This window comes from Anastrepha ludens, chromosome 2 (assembly GCF_028408465.1).
Source record: "Anastrepha ludens isolate Willacy chromosome 2, idAnaLude1.1, whole genome shotgun sequence".
NCBI lineage: Eukaryota > Metazoa > Arthropoda > Insecta > Diptera > Tephritidae > Anastrepha > Anastrepha ludens.
Genome location: NC_071498.1, coordinates 22,996,150 through 23,010,367, shown reverse-complemented (window position 1 = coordinate 23,010,367; position 14,218 = coordinate 22,996,150). Strand labels below are relative to the sequence as shown.

Here is a 14,218-nt window from a genome sequence, read left to right as displayed (position 1 = left end):
CCCACAAAGCGTGCTCTGTCTCGCTATCTGCTATCACCATCATGGCTAATTCATGTTTTTGTTTTGTGCCCTCGTTCGCTATTGTTGCCAATCAGCTCGCGAAACTTTCTCGTTCATATCATTATTAATATTATACCATATTACTAGTTAAGTAAAGGAATAACTTTATATTTACCTTCTTCCTCTTTATTTTTCCTTCTTATTTTTGATTACCCGTGTCGGGTGACACACGTACTTGCTTCGTGTCACACATACTTGTTGTCGGCTTTTGCATGACGAAAATCAAAAATTTTAGATATTAGCGTCATGCACCCGACACGCACACATATAAGCTGCTGGACAGCAAATGCATGAGCGCGTAGCCTCAGTATTAGTATTTCATTCGCTCGGTATTGCCAGTACTTTCGTAAACTTTCGTGATTTGTTACAATATATTATTTCTTTTCGCTCGCCATCTAGTCTATCAGCTGTTCATTTGCCAAAAGCTTGAGCACTATTTTACAGACTTAAAGTATGTTCTCATATGCATTGATTAGCAATAAATCCAAAAAAGTTAATCTACTCGATCACAGCAATCAGCTGTCGTGTTTGTTTTGAGAGGTTTTCCTTTATAGAAATTGGTTTGGTGGAATATTTCATTGGTTTTGACTTGATTAGTTATTATTAACGATATGGAAAGAGGCGAATAAAATCAATTGTTAATTTAATTTCCCAATTTGCGGCTAGTAACAGACAGTTGGAAGAAATCGGTAAGCGACGTCTTCTGAGGTTGCAAAAATTATGGCATTACTATGCATGTCAAATGCGAAAATACATTTTAAAATACGCAATGCCAGGCCAAAGCTGTATAGACACTCCATTTTTGCTGCAATATGAACGCTTAATCAATAATATTGAACACAGATTTTGTTAGAATTATAACTACAAACCTCATCTTTACCGGCAACCTTTAATTTAGTTTTTATTTTAAAGTTTCTTCTGGTATTTGCAATAATAATTATCGGTAACACAGAAAGCACGGGGTTGTACAGCAAAAAGTATGTTTATAATCTGAGACTATTTTATAATCTCAGATTTCGGGAAAGAAATTTTGTACGGATGATCTCGCATTTTAATTACGGATTGGGAGTTAAGCTCGAAAACGTATTATATGTGAACCTATTATTAAACTCACCACAGTTAAACTACCACTGGATAACTGACCCGTAAACTTGCACAACAAATTTTTGTCGTCCAAGTAAATAAATGCTAGTGAAAATATATAAGCATGACAAAAATACACCGCTGTTGAATTTAACTCATTAGCTATCTCACTCACACAATTCTACTGGTTCGCTTGCTCATAGAAAGGCGCCGCGTGAAGTTGGCATATTTCTTTTCAAGTGACGGATAAATTTTGATGTTAGGTATAAACGAGTGTGAATCGAATTATTTTTTAGACGTGTGAATTAATAATTTAAAAATATAAAATATGTCTACGATAGAAGCGCAAATAGGTGTGAATACAAATTTGCAAAAGCAGGATCTTAGCAACTTGGTAAGTGCTCAGAAGCGGCAGAAAAAGTTGAATCCGTTTCGGGATGAGTAGCAATGTAAAAGCTATTTCAGCGTTGGTAGAGTACAACGCGGCAGATACGGCTGAAAGGAAATTCGTCAATGAAAAGAAAAATATTTACTACTGACTAATGTTCGCGGAATTCCGAGCGATATCTCCGAGAAATAGTGATGTGCCGTTTCCATATTGCATCTTTGATGACTTTAATTTAACCAACTAAATTTTTAATTTCCAATGATTGGTGTAAAAGGCTTAACAGAAATACTGCACGTGGCTTATGAAGACCAAAAACAATTCTGCCAACAACTTTACTAATAATATGCTATGTAATGAGCTTATATAGACAATTTAAACCTAAATGCATTAGCTCGACTTTAGTGGCGTCGGTGTACTATTAGCAGTCGCAAGTATTTCTGATGCAATTTGAGTATTATTCTAACCTCATTTCAATAAAGGAAAATTTTCTCTGGGACTCCATTTTCCAGCGGTCTTTACTGTACTACCACTTTTTTAAGCTTCATGTATTTATTAGTTCCTTCAAAAGGTTGATCATTTTGTACTTTCAGGATGTTGAAAATTTAACTGCGCTTTCCCCCGAGGTAATATCACGCCAAGCTACAATTAATATTGGTACTATTGGACATGTAGCACACGGCAAATCAACCGTTGTTAAAGCTATTTCCGGAGTTCAAACTGTACGCTTTAAAAATGAGCTGGAGAGAAACATCACCATTAAGCTCGGTATGTATGATTAACATTAATTTTAAGGTATAAATATTTTATAGTTTTATGGATAATATGCAAATAAATCAGTCAGTAACAGTTTTGATGATGAAAATCATACTATATGTAAATTAATATAGAACTCATATATGCACGTACATGTAGTTAATTTTTATTAAAGTGAATGTGTATAATATAAAATTCAAAGAAGTTTTCCTCAAAAAAAAAAAAAAAAAAGGAAAAAGGGTTAGCAGGTATAGGGTGAAGATATTCGAGGAAGTTATTTCATCTACCTGCTTTTCGGAACAATATGTATTCATTTCCGCCAACGTTTTAAAGGGGATGAACTTTGTTTTATGTTGTTCATTTAGTTATTTATTCAGTTAAATGAGCAATAAATTCTTCTTGGATATGGAACAGTTATGTTAAAGGATTATTTAAAACACTTTTATAATAACTCGGTCTATATATCTATTCTGACGCTGCTTTTGTTGTTTTATTCCTCCTCCAGAGAAACTGCGTCCGATATCTTATCCAGAATATTGAGCATCGCTCTATCAATCTAATTGATAGTTCGTCTGTTTGTCTCTGCTATACGCTACTATACTATTTATCCAATTTATAAGTAAATTCGAACTCGCTAGGAGTATTTTCTCATGAATACTGCGGAAGTTGTATAGACGAGAAAGACGAAGAAACAGTAGAACACTTCCTCTGTAATTGTTAAGCCTTAGCCTAGGAGTAGAGCAAGGTTGTTAGGAAAATACCATTTTGACTCTGACGGAACTATCTTTTGTTGGGAGAAAAATTACCCTACCTATAAGAGAGTATAAATGGTTCCATGATAAATAAACAGTAAGGTTCCCGTGTTACACAGTGGTACCACAACGGACCTGTATGATATAAGTGAGTTGGTTACTCTAAAGCGACTGCCACAAAATCCTAACCTAACCTTGGCGGCCGCCGTAGCCGAATGGGTTGGTGCGTGACTACCATTCGCAATTCACAGAGAGAACGTCGGTTCGAATCTCGGTGAAACACCAAAATTAAGAAAAAAAAAAAAAAATTCTAATAGCGTTCGCCCCTCAGCAGGCAATGGCAAACCTCCGAGTGTATTTCTGCCATGAAAAAGCTCCTCATAAAAATATCTGCCGTTCGGAGTCGGCTTAAAACTGTAGGCCCCTCCATTTTGTGGAACAACATCAAGACGCACACCACAAATAGGAGGAGGAGCTCGGCCAAACACCCAAAAAGGGTGTACGCGCCAATTATATATACATATATATATATATATATATATAACCTTTACATTTTTTCCAGAAAATAAAATCACAAAGTGAAGTTAATAAATTAAATTAAAATTAAAATAAAAGCTTATGGTCTTAAAATGAGCCATGGCATCTGCGTAATAGACAAATGCATTGAAAGCAAGTTTTCTGTGCAAGAGGAACTAGACCTTTGAAAAAGGTAACCCAACATTATCAAGTCGACATTTCTCAATGTTGGCATCTACAGTTTCCCGTCCTTTATTCTTTCTCCATAACAATAAACAAAGCATAAGGGAACTGCTACTCATTGGATTAAATCTCGAAAATCGGTGTTTTTTTTTTAACAAGATGAAAAAAATATAGTATGTTCTGATTCGGTTGGCGTAGTGGTTGCTGTTGTAACAGCATAAACTTTCCCCGTAAATGTTTGAAGAATACTGCTGGTAATTTAGAACCGACTGTATTGAGAATATAGTTGATTAGTAATATGTATGTAGTTAATTCGTGTTTACAAAACCAGATTAGAGAATGGACAATTGATGGTTATTGAATAGGTGAATTATTGTTAGGAAAATTCAGCATTTCTACAAATTATATATTTATTTGATATAATACAATATGTAATTAATAATATAATATATAATTAATAATAATATATATATTTTGTCGAACTTGTGTTACCTGATAAACGAATATCTGTTGAATAATACTCACCCTCACCTTTTGTAGAAATACACAATCGCCTAATCAGAGTACCACAGTTTGAGAAAAGAACATGAAACCCTATGAATATGCAGCGAATAGAAAACGAAAATTTTACTGCTCTGAGTAATTTTTAACTCGAGTCTTTCGTGCAAGTACTCATGTGGGTATCGGTTGCGCGGTTAAAGTATTTACTTTTTGTTTTTTTCAATAAATAAGATTTTGACTTACACCAATTATCATGTAGTGGTTTGGTAATACTTATTCGTCGGAGCTATAAAAACGAATCGACCGAATGAAATCGACCAGAGTTTCATAGAACCATTGCTATAACTGCTTTGCACCTATTTTTAACCCTACTTGGACTTAGTTTTTACCGTATTCACTTCAGGCATTCCATTGATTATTCAAAAGTAGTCCAAAATATTAGAGGGCTTGTGCATAAAAAAACATGGAAGGGGAATGATACTGGAGTGACAAGTCCTTGGCCGGATATAAAGCCGGGTCATTCCGGCAACGTAGAACCAACCGACCGTCGTCGGACTAAAGTGAGTGTGTTAATGTTACCTAGTAAATCACTTACTTATTAAATTACCCATACGGTTAAAACTCAAATCTAGTTTTTTGTAAAATGTTTAAAACCAAAAGCATATTTCAATGTGGCAATACGAAACACCATTTAAAATTTGCTAAAAACCGCAATACACGTAATCTAAGCTATACGGGTTTTTTAGTAAGTAAGCCCCATAATTTTTCCCACACTATCGTTACAATGCTTTCAAATATTGCGCAGAATATGAGTTTTAGCTCAGGTTTCTTTTTTTCAGGTGCTACAAGCCGTTTTTATGCTTACAGAAGGCACCTTTCATTCAGAAAACTGAGTCTGAGCTAAAGCTACTTTCATCGTGTTTTATAACCACCCATTATCATTGACTGAATTCACCAATTTTATTTGTTACTTTTACACATATTTGCATTTACAAGACATATAAATCGTTTTTAATAATAAGTTTGGAAATATAACTGATTCATAAATTATCGATTTAATGACGACGTTATAATAATAATAATAAATTATCCTGTGTTCTACTAAATGTGCTGCTGTAAATTGCCTCCGTTTGTTTATGGGATTTGCCTTCACACCCTTTTCATTTACTTAAGTTTGACACCTTGAAATCTAAACATGCTAAAGGAATTCCATTTAAAGTAAATTAAATTAGTTGCTGGAATATTTGCAGTTCTTTGTATGCTATTTTATTACATTTTTAACCATTAGTTCGCAATCCGTTCTGAGTGTTCCACAGGGGAAAATAGGTATTTGGGCATGATTTGACGAAAGTATAATTTGTATTGCCTTTTTAGAAAAAACGTTGCCCTATTTTAAGATTCGCCTTTTTGTTCTATTTACCTAAACTTCAACATGTAAAATAGCAAAATCCAGCACATTAATTCAATTTCTGTTTTTCTTTGTTTTTCTTTGGGTTTTTTGATTTGCACTTTAAATGGAATTCCATGCGTGCATCTATACACGATTCTCTTCGTCTTATATCCCGACATACGGTACTGGTTGATGATATATGAATTCTGCAGAACGTCTCAGTGATGAAAGGGTACGCGCATTATTGAGTTCGCCAGTGTTGCTGCGCGAGTTCGAGGCGAAGTTAGATGCAAAACGACGCAACAGCCTGCCAGTTGATCATGAGCGTCCAACACTGCGGGCACGCAAGCATAAGCGGACACGTACTGCCAGCGCAGATACGCACCTAACACGAACGTCCACACGAAGCAGCAGTATGGGTAGTTCACAGGCCCCAACACGTGGCTGCTCCTCAAGCCCCAGCAGCGGTTATGACAGCCACTCTGAATGTAGCATGAGCATTCACAACGATCCCAAGGGCAGCTCCAGCACACCCCGCTTGCGGATCTTCACGTATGCAATAAATGCGCTAAACGAAACCCAGAAATCGGGTACAAAACGCAACAAGCCTGAGGTTGACAACGCCTTCGTTGGATCCGATGGTGAACATACACCTCTCACAAAGCGCCAAAAGTTGAAACAATTTAAAGTGAATGGCGAGTATATAGTAGAGCGCATAGAATCGATTGAGTCGATTAATGGCAACCCCATATTTTTTGTCAAATGGTTGGGATACCCTCCCGAAACCAATACTTGGGAGTCGCTCGATAATATCAGTGAATGTGCATTGCTGGAGCCATTTATTGAGTCACTATACACATTGCACGAATTTATTATTTCAGAGATAACAACTCATATTGAGGCTGATATCGCAGAGAATGGTCTAGTTTTTGATATGAGCAAATTGCAAATAGAGGAATTGGATAAGTATGACCATTTGCTGCTGAAAGCTGATTTAATATTGTTGGCGCAATTTCGCGCATCCAGATCTCGTAGCTTCCGAGAGCCGGAAAAGATACGCAAGCGCGTGATTAATATGATGTTAATGAAGCCTATTTACTATCGACGCAAGCAGCAATTAAACGAACTGCAAGCTTTCCAAGAGCGTATGAATCAGGTGGAACATCTAGCGAAAATAACGGTTGAAAATCGATTTGATTTGGAAGTTATTGATCCAGCTTTTAAATATATTAAAGAAAGTTTCGCAGGAAAGAATGTCAAAATGCAGGAAGATCCTCCAATCGGATGTCAATGTGAAAAGGAATGTGCGCCATTATCTACTTGCTGTGCGCGCATGGCAGATAGTTATTTTGCGTACGATAAAGCAGGTCGCCTGCGCATCCGACCAGGGGAGGCCATCTATGAGTGCAATAGTAGGTGTGCTTGCAATGAGGAATGTGTAAATCGAGTCATACAGCGTGGGCGCAACAACTCACTTTGTATATTCCGTACATTTAATGGATGCGGCTGGGGTGTGCGGACCGAGAAAGCGTTGCGTAAGGGAGAGTACGTGTGCGAATATGTAGGCGAGATAATCACAAGCGACGAGGCAAATGAACGCGGGCAAACTTATGACGCCATAGGACGCACCTATCTCTTCGATTTAGATTACAATACATCTGGGGAGAGTGTGTATACAATTGATGCGGCACTCTACGGCAATATTTCGCATTTTATAAATCACTCATGCAATCCCAATCTAGCGGTGTTTCCGTTCTGGATCAATAATCTGGACATTAATATGCCACGTTTAGCTTTCTTCTCACTGCGACCAATAAAAGCCGGAGAGGAATTGACATTCGACTATGTGCGTACAGACTATGAAAATTTGTCGGCAGCCGAGAAGGTCTCTTGCCGTTGTGGTGCAGACAATTGTCGCAAAGTATTGTTTTAATAATTGTATCAACAAATTAACCAAACATTTCATTTAACGTTGTCATTAAGAAGACGAAAAGAAATAATTTATATTAAATTTTGATTCAATTCACAAAAAGTGAAATTAAATTGGAATTGGAGATGCTATTGTTGATAATTATCATGACAGTTAAATTCCTACTCCATTTCCAATACTCTTACTCATTGTCAAAATGCTTATTATATACTTATTTTTTGTTTTTGTAATCCATTGTATTACGAATAGACAAAATTCTATTGCTAAGTATTGTTCCATCAAATGTAATTTCACTGCCTTTAAGGGGTGGTTATTTATTCATATTTTTTATGACCAACCTTAAGTATCACTACGATTTAAAAAAATTAAAATAAGTTAAATCATAAATATAAAAATTAAATAAACAAAAACTTATTGTTGAAACCATTTGACTAGTATTCTATAAGTGAAACTGAAGGAATTCGAAGCTATGCCATATATAAGAAAAATAGTTTATACGGTCATGGCACATATATAATTGGCAGGTACTTGGTCGAGTTTCGTCGATTTTTGTTGTGCTTCTTGTGCTGTTATCCCACGAGTAGATGGTACTAGAGTATTATGGTAGTCATTGGACTTTTATGAGAAAATTTGTCATGACTGGATTGGGGTTGAGTACAATACTTTTATGACACAAAATTGTTTTGTATAATTCTACTTGATAAAATATTTTATTGCAAAATGATGTATTTCGAAATTCTGTTCTGCAAACGTGAAAAACTATATATGTGCCCTTCTATTATCTTCATTTTATCAATACCAATATACTTTCTCCTTTTTTCCTGGTTTATCTATATATCACTTCTTTACCTAAGGGGGCGTCCATAAATTACGTGAGATGTTTTAGGGGGGGAGGGGGTCGAGTCAAATCTCATATAATCTTACGTTGGAGAGAGGGGGGGTCTCGGCAAATATCACGCAATTTTTTTCTGATTGAAACAAAAAAATTGTACATGCTTAAGATTTAATCTCAAGCGTAATCGTAGTATGATTAAGATCATTCACTAATTCGTTCGAAAGAAAATAATTTCATTCATACTTCGACGTTATACATTACTACTGTCAAACCACCATATTTGTTTTATACCAAATAGCTCAATTTAATCTGAATTTGCGGTACAGTGTAGCCCGTCGGTTGTTTTCGCGCCACTATGAGCCGAACGCCCTATCACTCAGGTTGACGTTTGACAATTCCGGACTTTAAAGAACATGACGGAAAATCATTTGCTCCATTTCTCCATTAGCTAATGACTTACTGTGCGCAAGCGTCAACGGCTTAGAGTGGCTAGATTAGAACGAAGTTGAAGGAGCACATGATTTTACTAAAAATCATATGGACATGTTGGTCCCAATAGTCTCTCTTGAAACCGCGCATGATTCTCCATGAACTGAATTAGAGTAGATATTCTTTTTTTAATCGCAGTAGTTACGATTTAAGTCTTCTATTGTTAAATTTTTATTACACTTATAACTCTCAGCAATATTGATTACTAGTCTTAACTAGTCGTAAATAAAAGCACGAAGCAAATTTTTTTTCTTTTTACAATAACAATCCAACGCGTTTACATAAGAAACCCACATTTTGAAAAATCTCACGTGAGATTGGGGGATGGGGTTGAATAAAATCTCACGACATCTCACCAGGGGGGGAGGGAGGGTCAGAAAATTGAAAAAAACACCTCACGTAATTTATGGACGCCCCCTAAGCTAGATTTTCATTAGTCATGAGTTTGGTTATATATATATATATATATATATTATATATGTATATGATATATGTATATATATTTTTTTTTTCTTTTTTTTTTGCTTTGTCTTTACATAAAATGTGTTAGAGTAAGATTTTAAATATTAGTTCAGGGTCATATAAAAGACTATAGTGCTTTAATTGTACAAAATATATCACCGAAACTCCTTGAGAGGATCAAACGTGGACGAACATGCATAGGTGCAATACTAAGAAGAAATGAAAAATGTCTTTTAAAATTGTTTTTTTAGATTGCACACCTCGTAAGAAGAAATGTGTTCGCAACTATGACTAATATTCTGGAAAGTATATATATACTAGGTTGTTCAATAAGTTTTGCGATTCGAAAAGACAAACACAATTATATAGCTTGAAATACACTTTAAGTCTCCCTGAACATCAATATACTTGTTCCAACGTGATTCCAGTCTATGGATTCCATCCCAGAAGTGATAATCTCGAAGGCCTGCAAAATACGCATCAACAAGCTGTTATGACCTCATCATTTGATGAAAACCGCTTCCAACACATGCATTTTTTTTAGGTCTGGAAACACATGAAAGTCGTTAGGGACTAAATCTGGTAAATACAGTGCATGCTCCAACAATTCGAACTTTAATTCCCGGATTTTAGCCATGAGCATAAAAGACCAGGAGTAAGCTGCTACAACAATAAAAAAAATCATGAGGTCGAAGTGCAAACATCGAAGAAATCTATCTATCTAGCCATTGTCAAAATGCTCCTGTGACACGGTGCATTGTCCGGATGAAAATTTTTTTTTTATTTCGCAAAATGGGTCTTTTTTCAGGAAATTTTTTCTTCAGTTGGTCTAAAAGGTTATAATAATTCTCAGACTATTGTTTTACCAGTTTGCCCGTAATCCACAAACAAAATTCCTTTCGCACCAGGTTCACACCACTCTTAACCTCTTGTTTCGTATGAGGATCATGGTGATAGCCCCAAGTCTCATCCATAGTAATGAGCCGACACACAAAATCCATTTTATTCTTTTGAAAACGATCTAAGTGTTGTTGAGAAGATGAATTTGATTTGTTCCATTGTTAGCGAATGCGGCACCCATTGTGCACACAGCTTTCTGAAAGCCAATACTTCACTCAAAATATTGCTTACACTGCCAATTGAGATGCTTAGAGATTCTACTAAATCTACGACGATTTTCCAATACGATATCCCGTATTTTTCTACGATTTCTAGTGTTGCTATTGTTTTTGGACGTCCTTGTCGGGGATATTGTTGTTGTAGCAGTAAACATTCCCCATGTATGTACGTGGAATGCTGCTGAAGTGACAATCCTTGGCCAGTTATAAATCCGGGTCGTTCCGGCAAAGTAGAATGGACTGTCGTGGGAACGTCCTTGACGTGGATCGTCTTCAATTCAGCAACCCATCTACCTACTGTACTAATTGATGGCGAAAAGTCCTTATAGACTTTTAAAACTTCCAAAAATAAAAATTCAATCACTGCACAATACTGGAATTTTTCCATTGCAGAAAATACAGTGACACGCCGAAACTGAAGGGCTTCACAATCTTTCATATGAAGAGTGTACTAACATAACAATTTAGGTAGCAACGTCCTCTCTTACCGAACCGTAAAACTTATTGAACAACCTAGTAGAATTGTAAAGGCCCATTGATTTATATTTCCTATTTATTTTGCGCCTTTATCATTCGAGAATATTTGACATTTTATGTAAATACGCAGTACAAGGACTTCCATTTTATTGAAGATATTTTATATAGCTCCTTATTTTCAATGACTCTAAAAATACATTTGAATTTATATATTATTTTTTATAAAACACAGGTTACGCCAACGCCAAAATTTACAAATGCGACAATCCAAAGTGTCCACGGCCAGCTTGCTTTATATCTGACGGTTCTAGCAAGGATGACAGCTTCCCCTGTGCACGTCCATCCTGTTCGGGTCGTTTCAAGTTGGTGCGTCACGTGAGTTTCGTGGATTGTCCCGGTCACGACATTCTTATGGCTACAATGTTGAACGGTGCTGCTGTAATGGATGCCGCACTACTTTTAATTGCCGGTAAGTTAAGCGCTCATACATATTTTTCTATATTAATTAAATTATTTGTATGATAGGTAATGAATCATGCCCTCAGCCGCAAACTTCTGAGCATTTGGCTGCTATTGAAATTATGAAATTGAAACAAATCCTGATTTTGCAAAACAAAATCGATCTGGTGAAGGAGAGCCAAGCCAAAGAGCAGTATGAAGAGATAACGAAATTCGTGCAGGGCACAGTTGCTGAAGGCGCACCAATCATACCAATTTCTGCCCAGCTAAAGTATAATATTGATGTGAGTTGTAATATTATAGTTATTTATGCATATTTGGGAACACATTTTATATGTAATTTATTTAATCCAGGTGTTATGTGAATATATCACTAAGAAGATTCCAGTACCCCAACGTGATTTCAAGGCGCCTCCTCGTCTAATTGTCATACGTTCTTTCGATGTGAATAAGCCTGGTTGTGAAGTCAACGACCTTAAAGGAGGCGTAGCTGGTGGTTCTATCCTATGTGGTGTACTGAAAGTGGGTCAGGAGATTGAAGTGCGTCCCGGTGTGGTCACGAAGGATAGTGAGGGCAACATTACCTGTAGACCGATTTTCTCGCGCATCGTCTCATTGTATGCCGAGCAAAATGAGCTGCAATACGCGGTGCCCGGTGGCTTAATTGGTGTGGGTACGAAGATCGATCCGACGCTATGTCGGGCGGATCGCCTCGTTGGCCAGGTACTGGGAGCTGTTGGCCATCTTCCCGACATTTATATTGAGTTAGAAATATCGTATTACCTCTTGCGACGACTATTGGGCGTTCGCACGGATGGAGATAAGAAGGGAGCTCGAGTAGAAAAGCTCCAAAGGAACGAAATTTTGTTAGTAAATATAGGATCCTTGAGCACGGGTGGTCGTATCTCAGCCACAAAAGGTGATTTAGCTAAAATAGTGTTGACAACACCGGTTTGCACCGAGAAGGGAGAAAAAATTGCATTGAGTCGTCGTGTGGAGAAACATTGGCGGTGAGTATTTTACAATCGAAATATTCTAAAATGAAATGAAATGAATTCATCTTTTTTGATTTAGTTTAATTGGATGGGGCCAAATCTTTGGCGGCAAAACTATTCAACCTGTGCTAGACAGCAAGCCAGTCAAAAAGTGAAATCAGTGGTATACATAACGAGGAGTAACAGTTTGAAACGTATTTGTTATAAGTGAGCAAAACGGATTCACCAGTCTTCAATTTTTATATATATAAATTATTACAAGATACTGTTTCCTTCTTTAATTTTCTCACGATATACACTCAATAGAACTTGCTCTAAGGAAAAGAGCAAAACAACAAATTATATATTAATTAATTACCACCCTAATTAAACGAATTGAAATTTGTTATTTAAAAAACAAATAATGGAAAGCAAATACATTTTTACACAAAATTGTCTATTTACGCTAATTGAAAGAAATGTTGTATATTATAAACATGTGTCTATATTTATATATAGACACACTTATACAGGCAGGTTCCGCAGTTCACAATTTAACTCAAATTCTGTGAAAATTCGACAGTGGGTGATAATGTTTCAATTTCACATTTTTATTTATACCCGCGCGCCCTTGTGCCCAATGGTAATTTAAATTTGTTTACATAACAGTTGTTGGTAACAGGACAGAGGAATCGCGGTGGATATAGACATATAAACTTGTGCTAACATATTAAGTCATTCATCTTTTCATAATAATCACAACATTTTTCAAGCTACATTTTATTCGTACATTTTTTCTTTATAAAAACATAGTTCATGTATAACAAACACCTTATATAAATTTTAAACTTTATGCAAAATTTAACAAATTTCAGAAAATTGTCATTAAAATTTTCTACTTAATCAGAATTTTTAGAAAACTTCTAGGTATGAAGTTTTATAACCAATTCAATTTTACTGTAAGTTGAATCATTGAATAAGTAATAACATAGAACAAATAATAACTCGAACAGAAATTATTTTGTATGCGGTGCCAGTACTGGCACCCCATTTCCACTCAAATAGACTGTCTGTCTCCTTTTTACATAAACTAAGGAGTAGAAAATAAGAGGATACGCAAATCATCGTGTCGAATAATAAAACGGACCAATGATGGTTTTGCTAGTATTCATAAAGAGTAAACGCTCAATATAAACAGTGGGCAAAAATTGATGAATTTTGATAAAAATGTGTCCCTTAGTGGGCTAGATTACGCTGAATCCTTGATATTCGGTTTTTTTTATAGCTTTTATATTTTCGATGAAATTAAGTCTAAAATGAGGGTAAACGTGTTTTTTCTGAAGCATTTCAGCAATCTAAATATGTATATTTCGCACAATAAAACTTTTGTGCTGTGCGACACAGCCAAACAAGTCCGGCTGTACAGAAAAATTTATATGTAAACATAGATACACTACAGCAAAAAAAAAAAGAAGAAGAAGCAAGCTTGTTTTAAAGTAAATTTCTAACTCCGCGGTTATATTACTTACTTCGTACATTTATTTATTAATTGGATAATCCCATACGTGAAGATATATCTTAATTAAGTATTTATCTTCTACAAGAGAACAAAAAGGAATGGATTTGAAATTTTCATTAGTACGAAATGTCGAAGACGTAAACTTGTTTTAAGCTTACGGTGGCTTTTGTTTACATCATTTGTGTGATTCTGCGCACACTTGACACACAGCAGCTGAAGCAATCACCATCCGCTACGACTGTTGCGCATTTAGAAGGCATATTTACATACATATGTATATACATATATACGAAGTTTCGGGCTCTTGCCACGACAAAAATTGACAGTTC

The 14,218-nt window shown here is 35.9% G+C and overlaps 1 protein-coding gene across 2 annotated transcripts; it reads left to right on the top strand.

Moving 5' to 3' along the window:
• The first annotated feature begins 1,244 nt into the window (after positions 1-1,244).
• On the top strand, positions 1,245-13,176 carry LOC128865172 (eukaryotic translation initiation factor 2 subunit 3). 2 transcript variants are annotated; one of them, XM_054105256.1, is made up of 6 exons: positions 1,301-1,537; positions 2,122-2,296; positions 11,170-11,406; positions 11,463-11,680; positions 11,751-12,406; positions 12,471-13,176. In XM_054105256.1, exons 1-6 carry the CDS (start codon positions 1,472-1,474, stop codon positions 12,544-12,546), a joined length of 1,428 nt encoding a protein of 475 aa, XP_053961231.1. In that variant the 5' UTR covers positions 1,301-1,471; the 3' UTR covers positions 12,547-13,176. The 2 variants fall into 2 exon arrangements, with proteins under 2 accessions (XP_053961221.1, XP_053961231.1); XM_054105246.1 differs by lacking the exons at positions 11,170-11,406; positions 11,463-11,680; positions 11,751-12,406; positions 12,471-13,176 and adding an exon at positions 5,839-7,879 and having other exon boundaries at positions 1,245-1,537.
• The last annotated feature ends 1,042 nt before the right edge of the window (positions 13,177-14,218 follow it).

Excerpts from the sequence above, each read along its gene's own strand:
- LOC128865172 (XM_054105246.1), top strand. The coding sequence starts at position 1,472 with ATGTCTACGATAGAAGCGCAAATAGGTGTGAATACAAATTTGCAAAAG. Across the intron at positions 1,538-2,121 it reads AGCAGGATCTTAGCAACTTG|GATGTTGAAAATTTAACTGC; the intron begins GTAAGTGCTCAG and ends TTGTACTTTCAG. Across the intron at positions 2,297-5,838 it reads AAACATCACCATTAAGCTCG|AACGTCTCAGTGATGAAAGG; the intron begins GTATGTATGATT and ends TGAATTCTGCAG.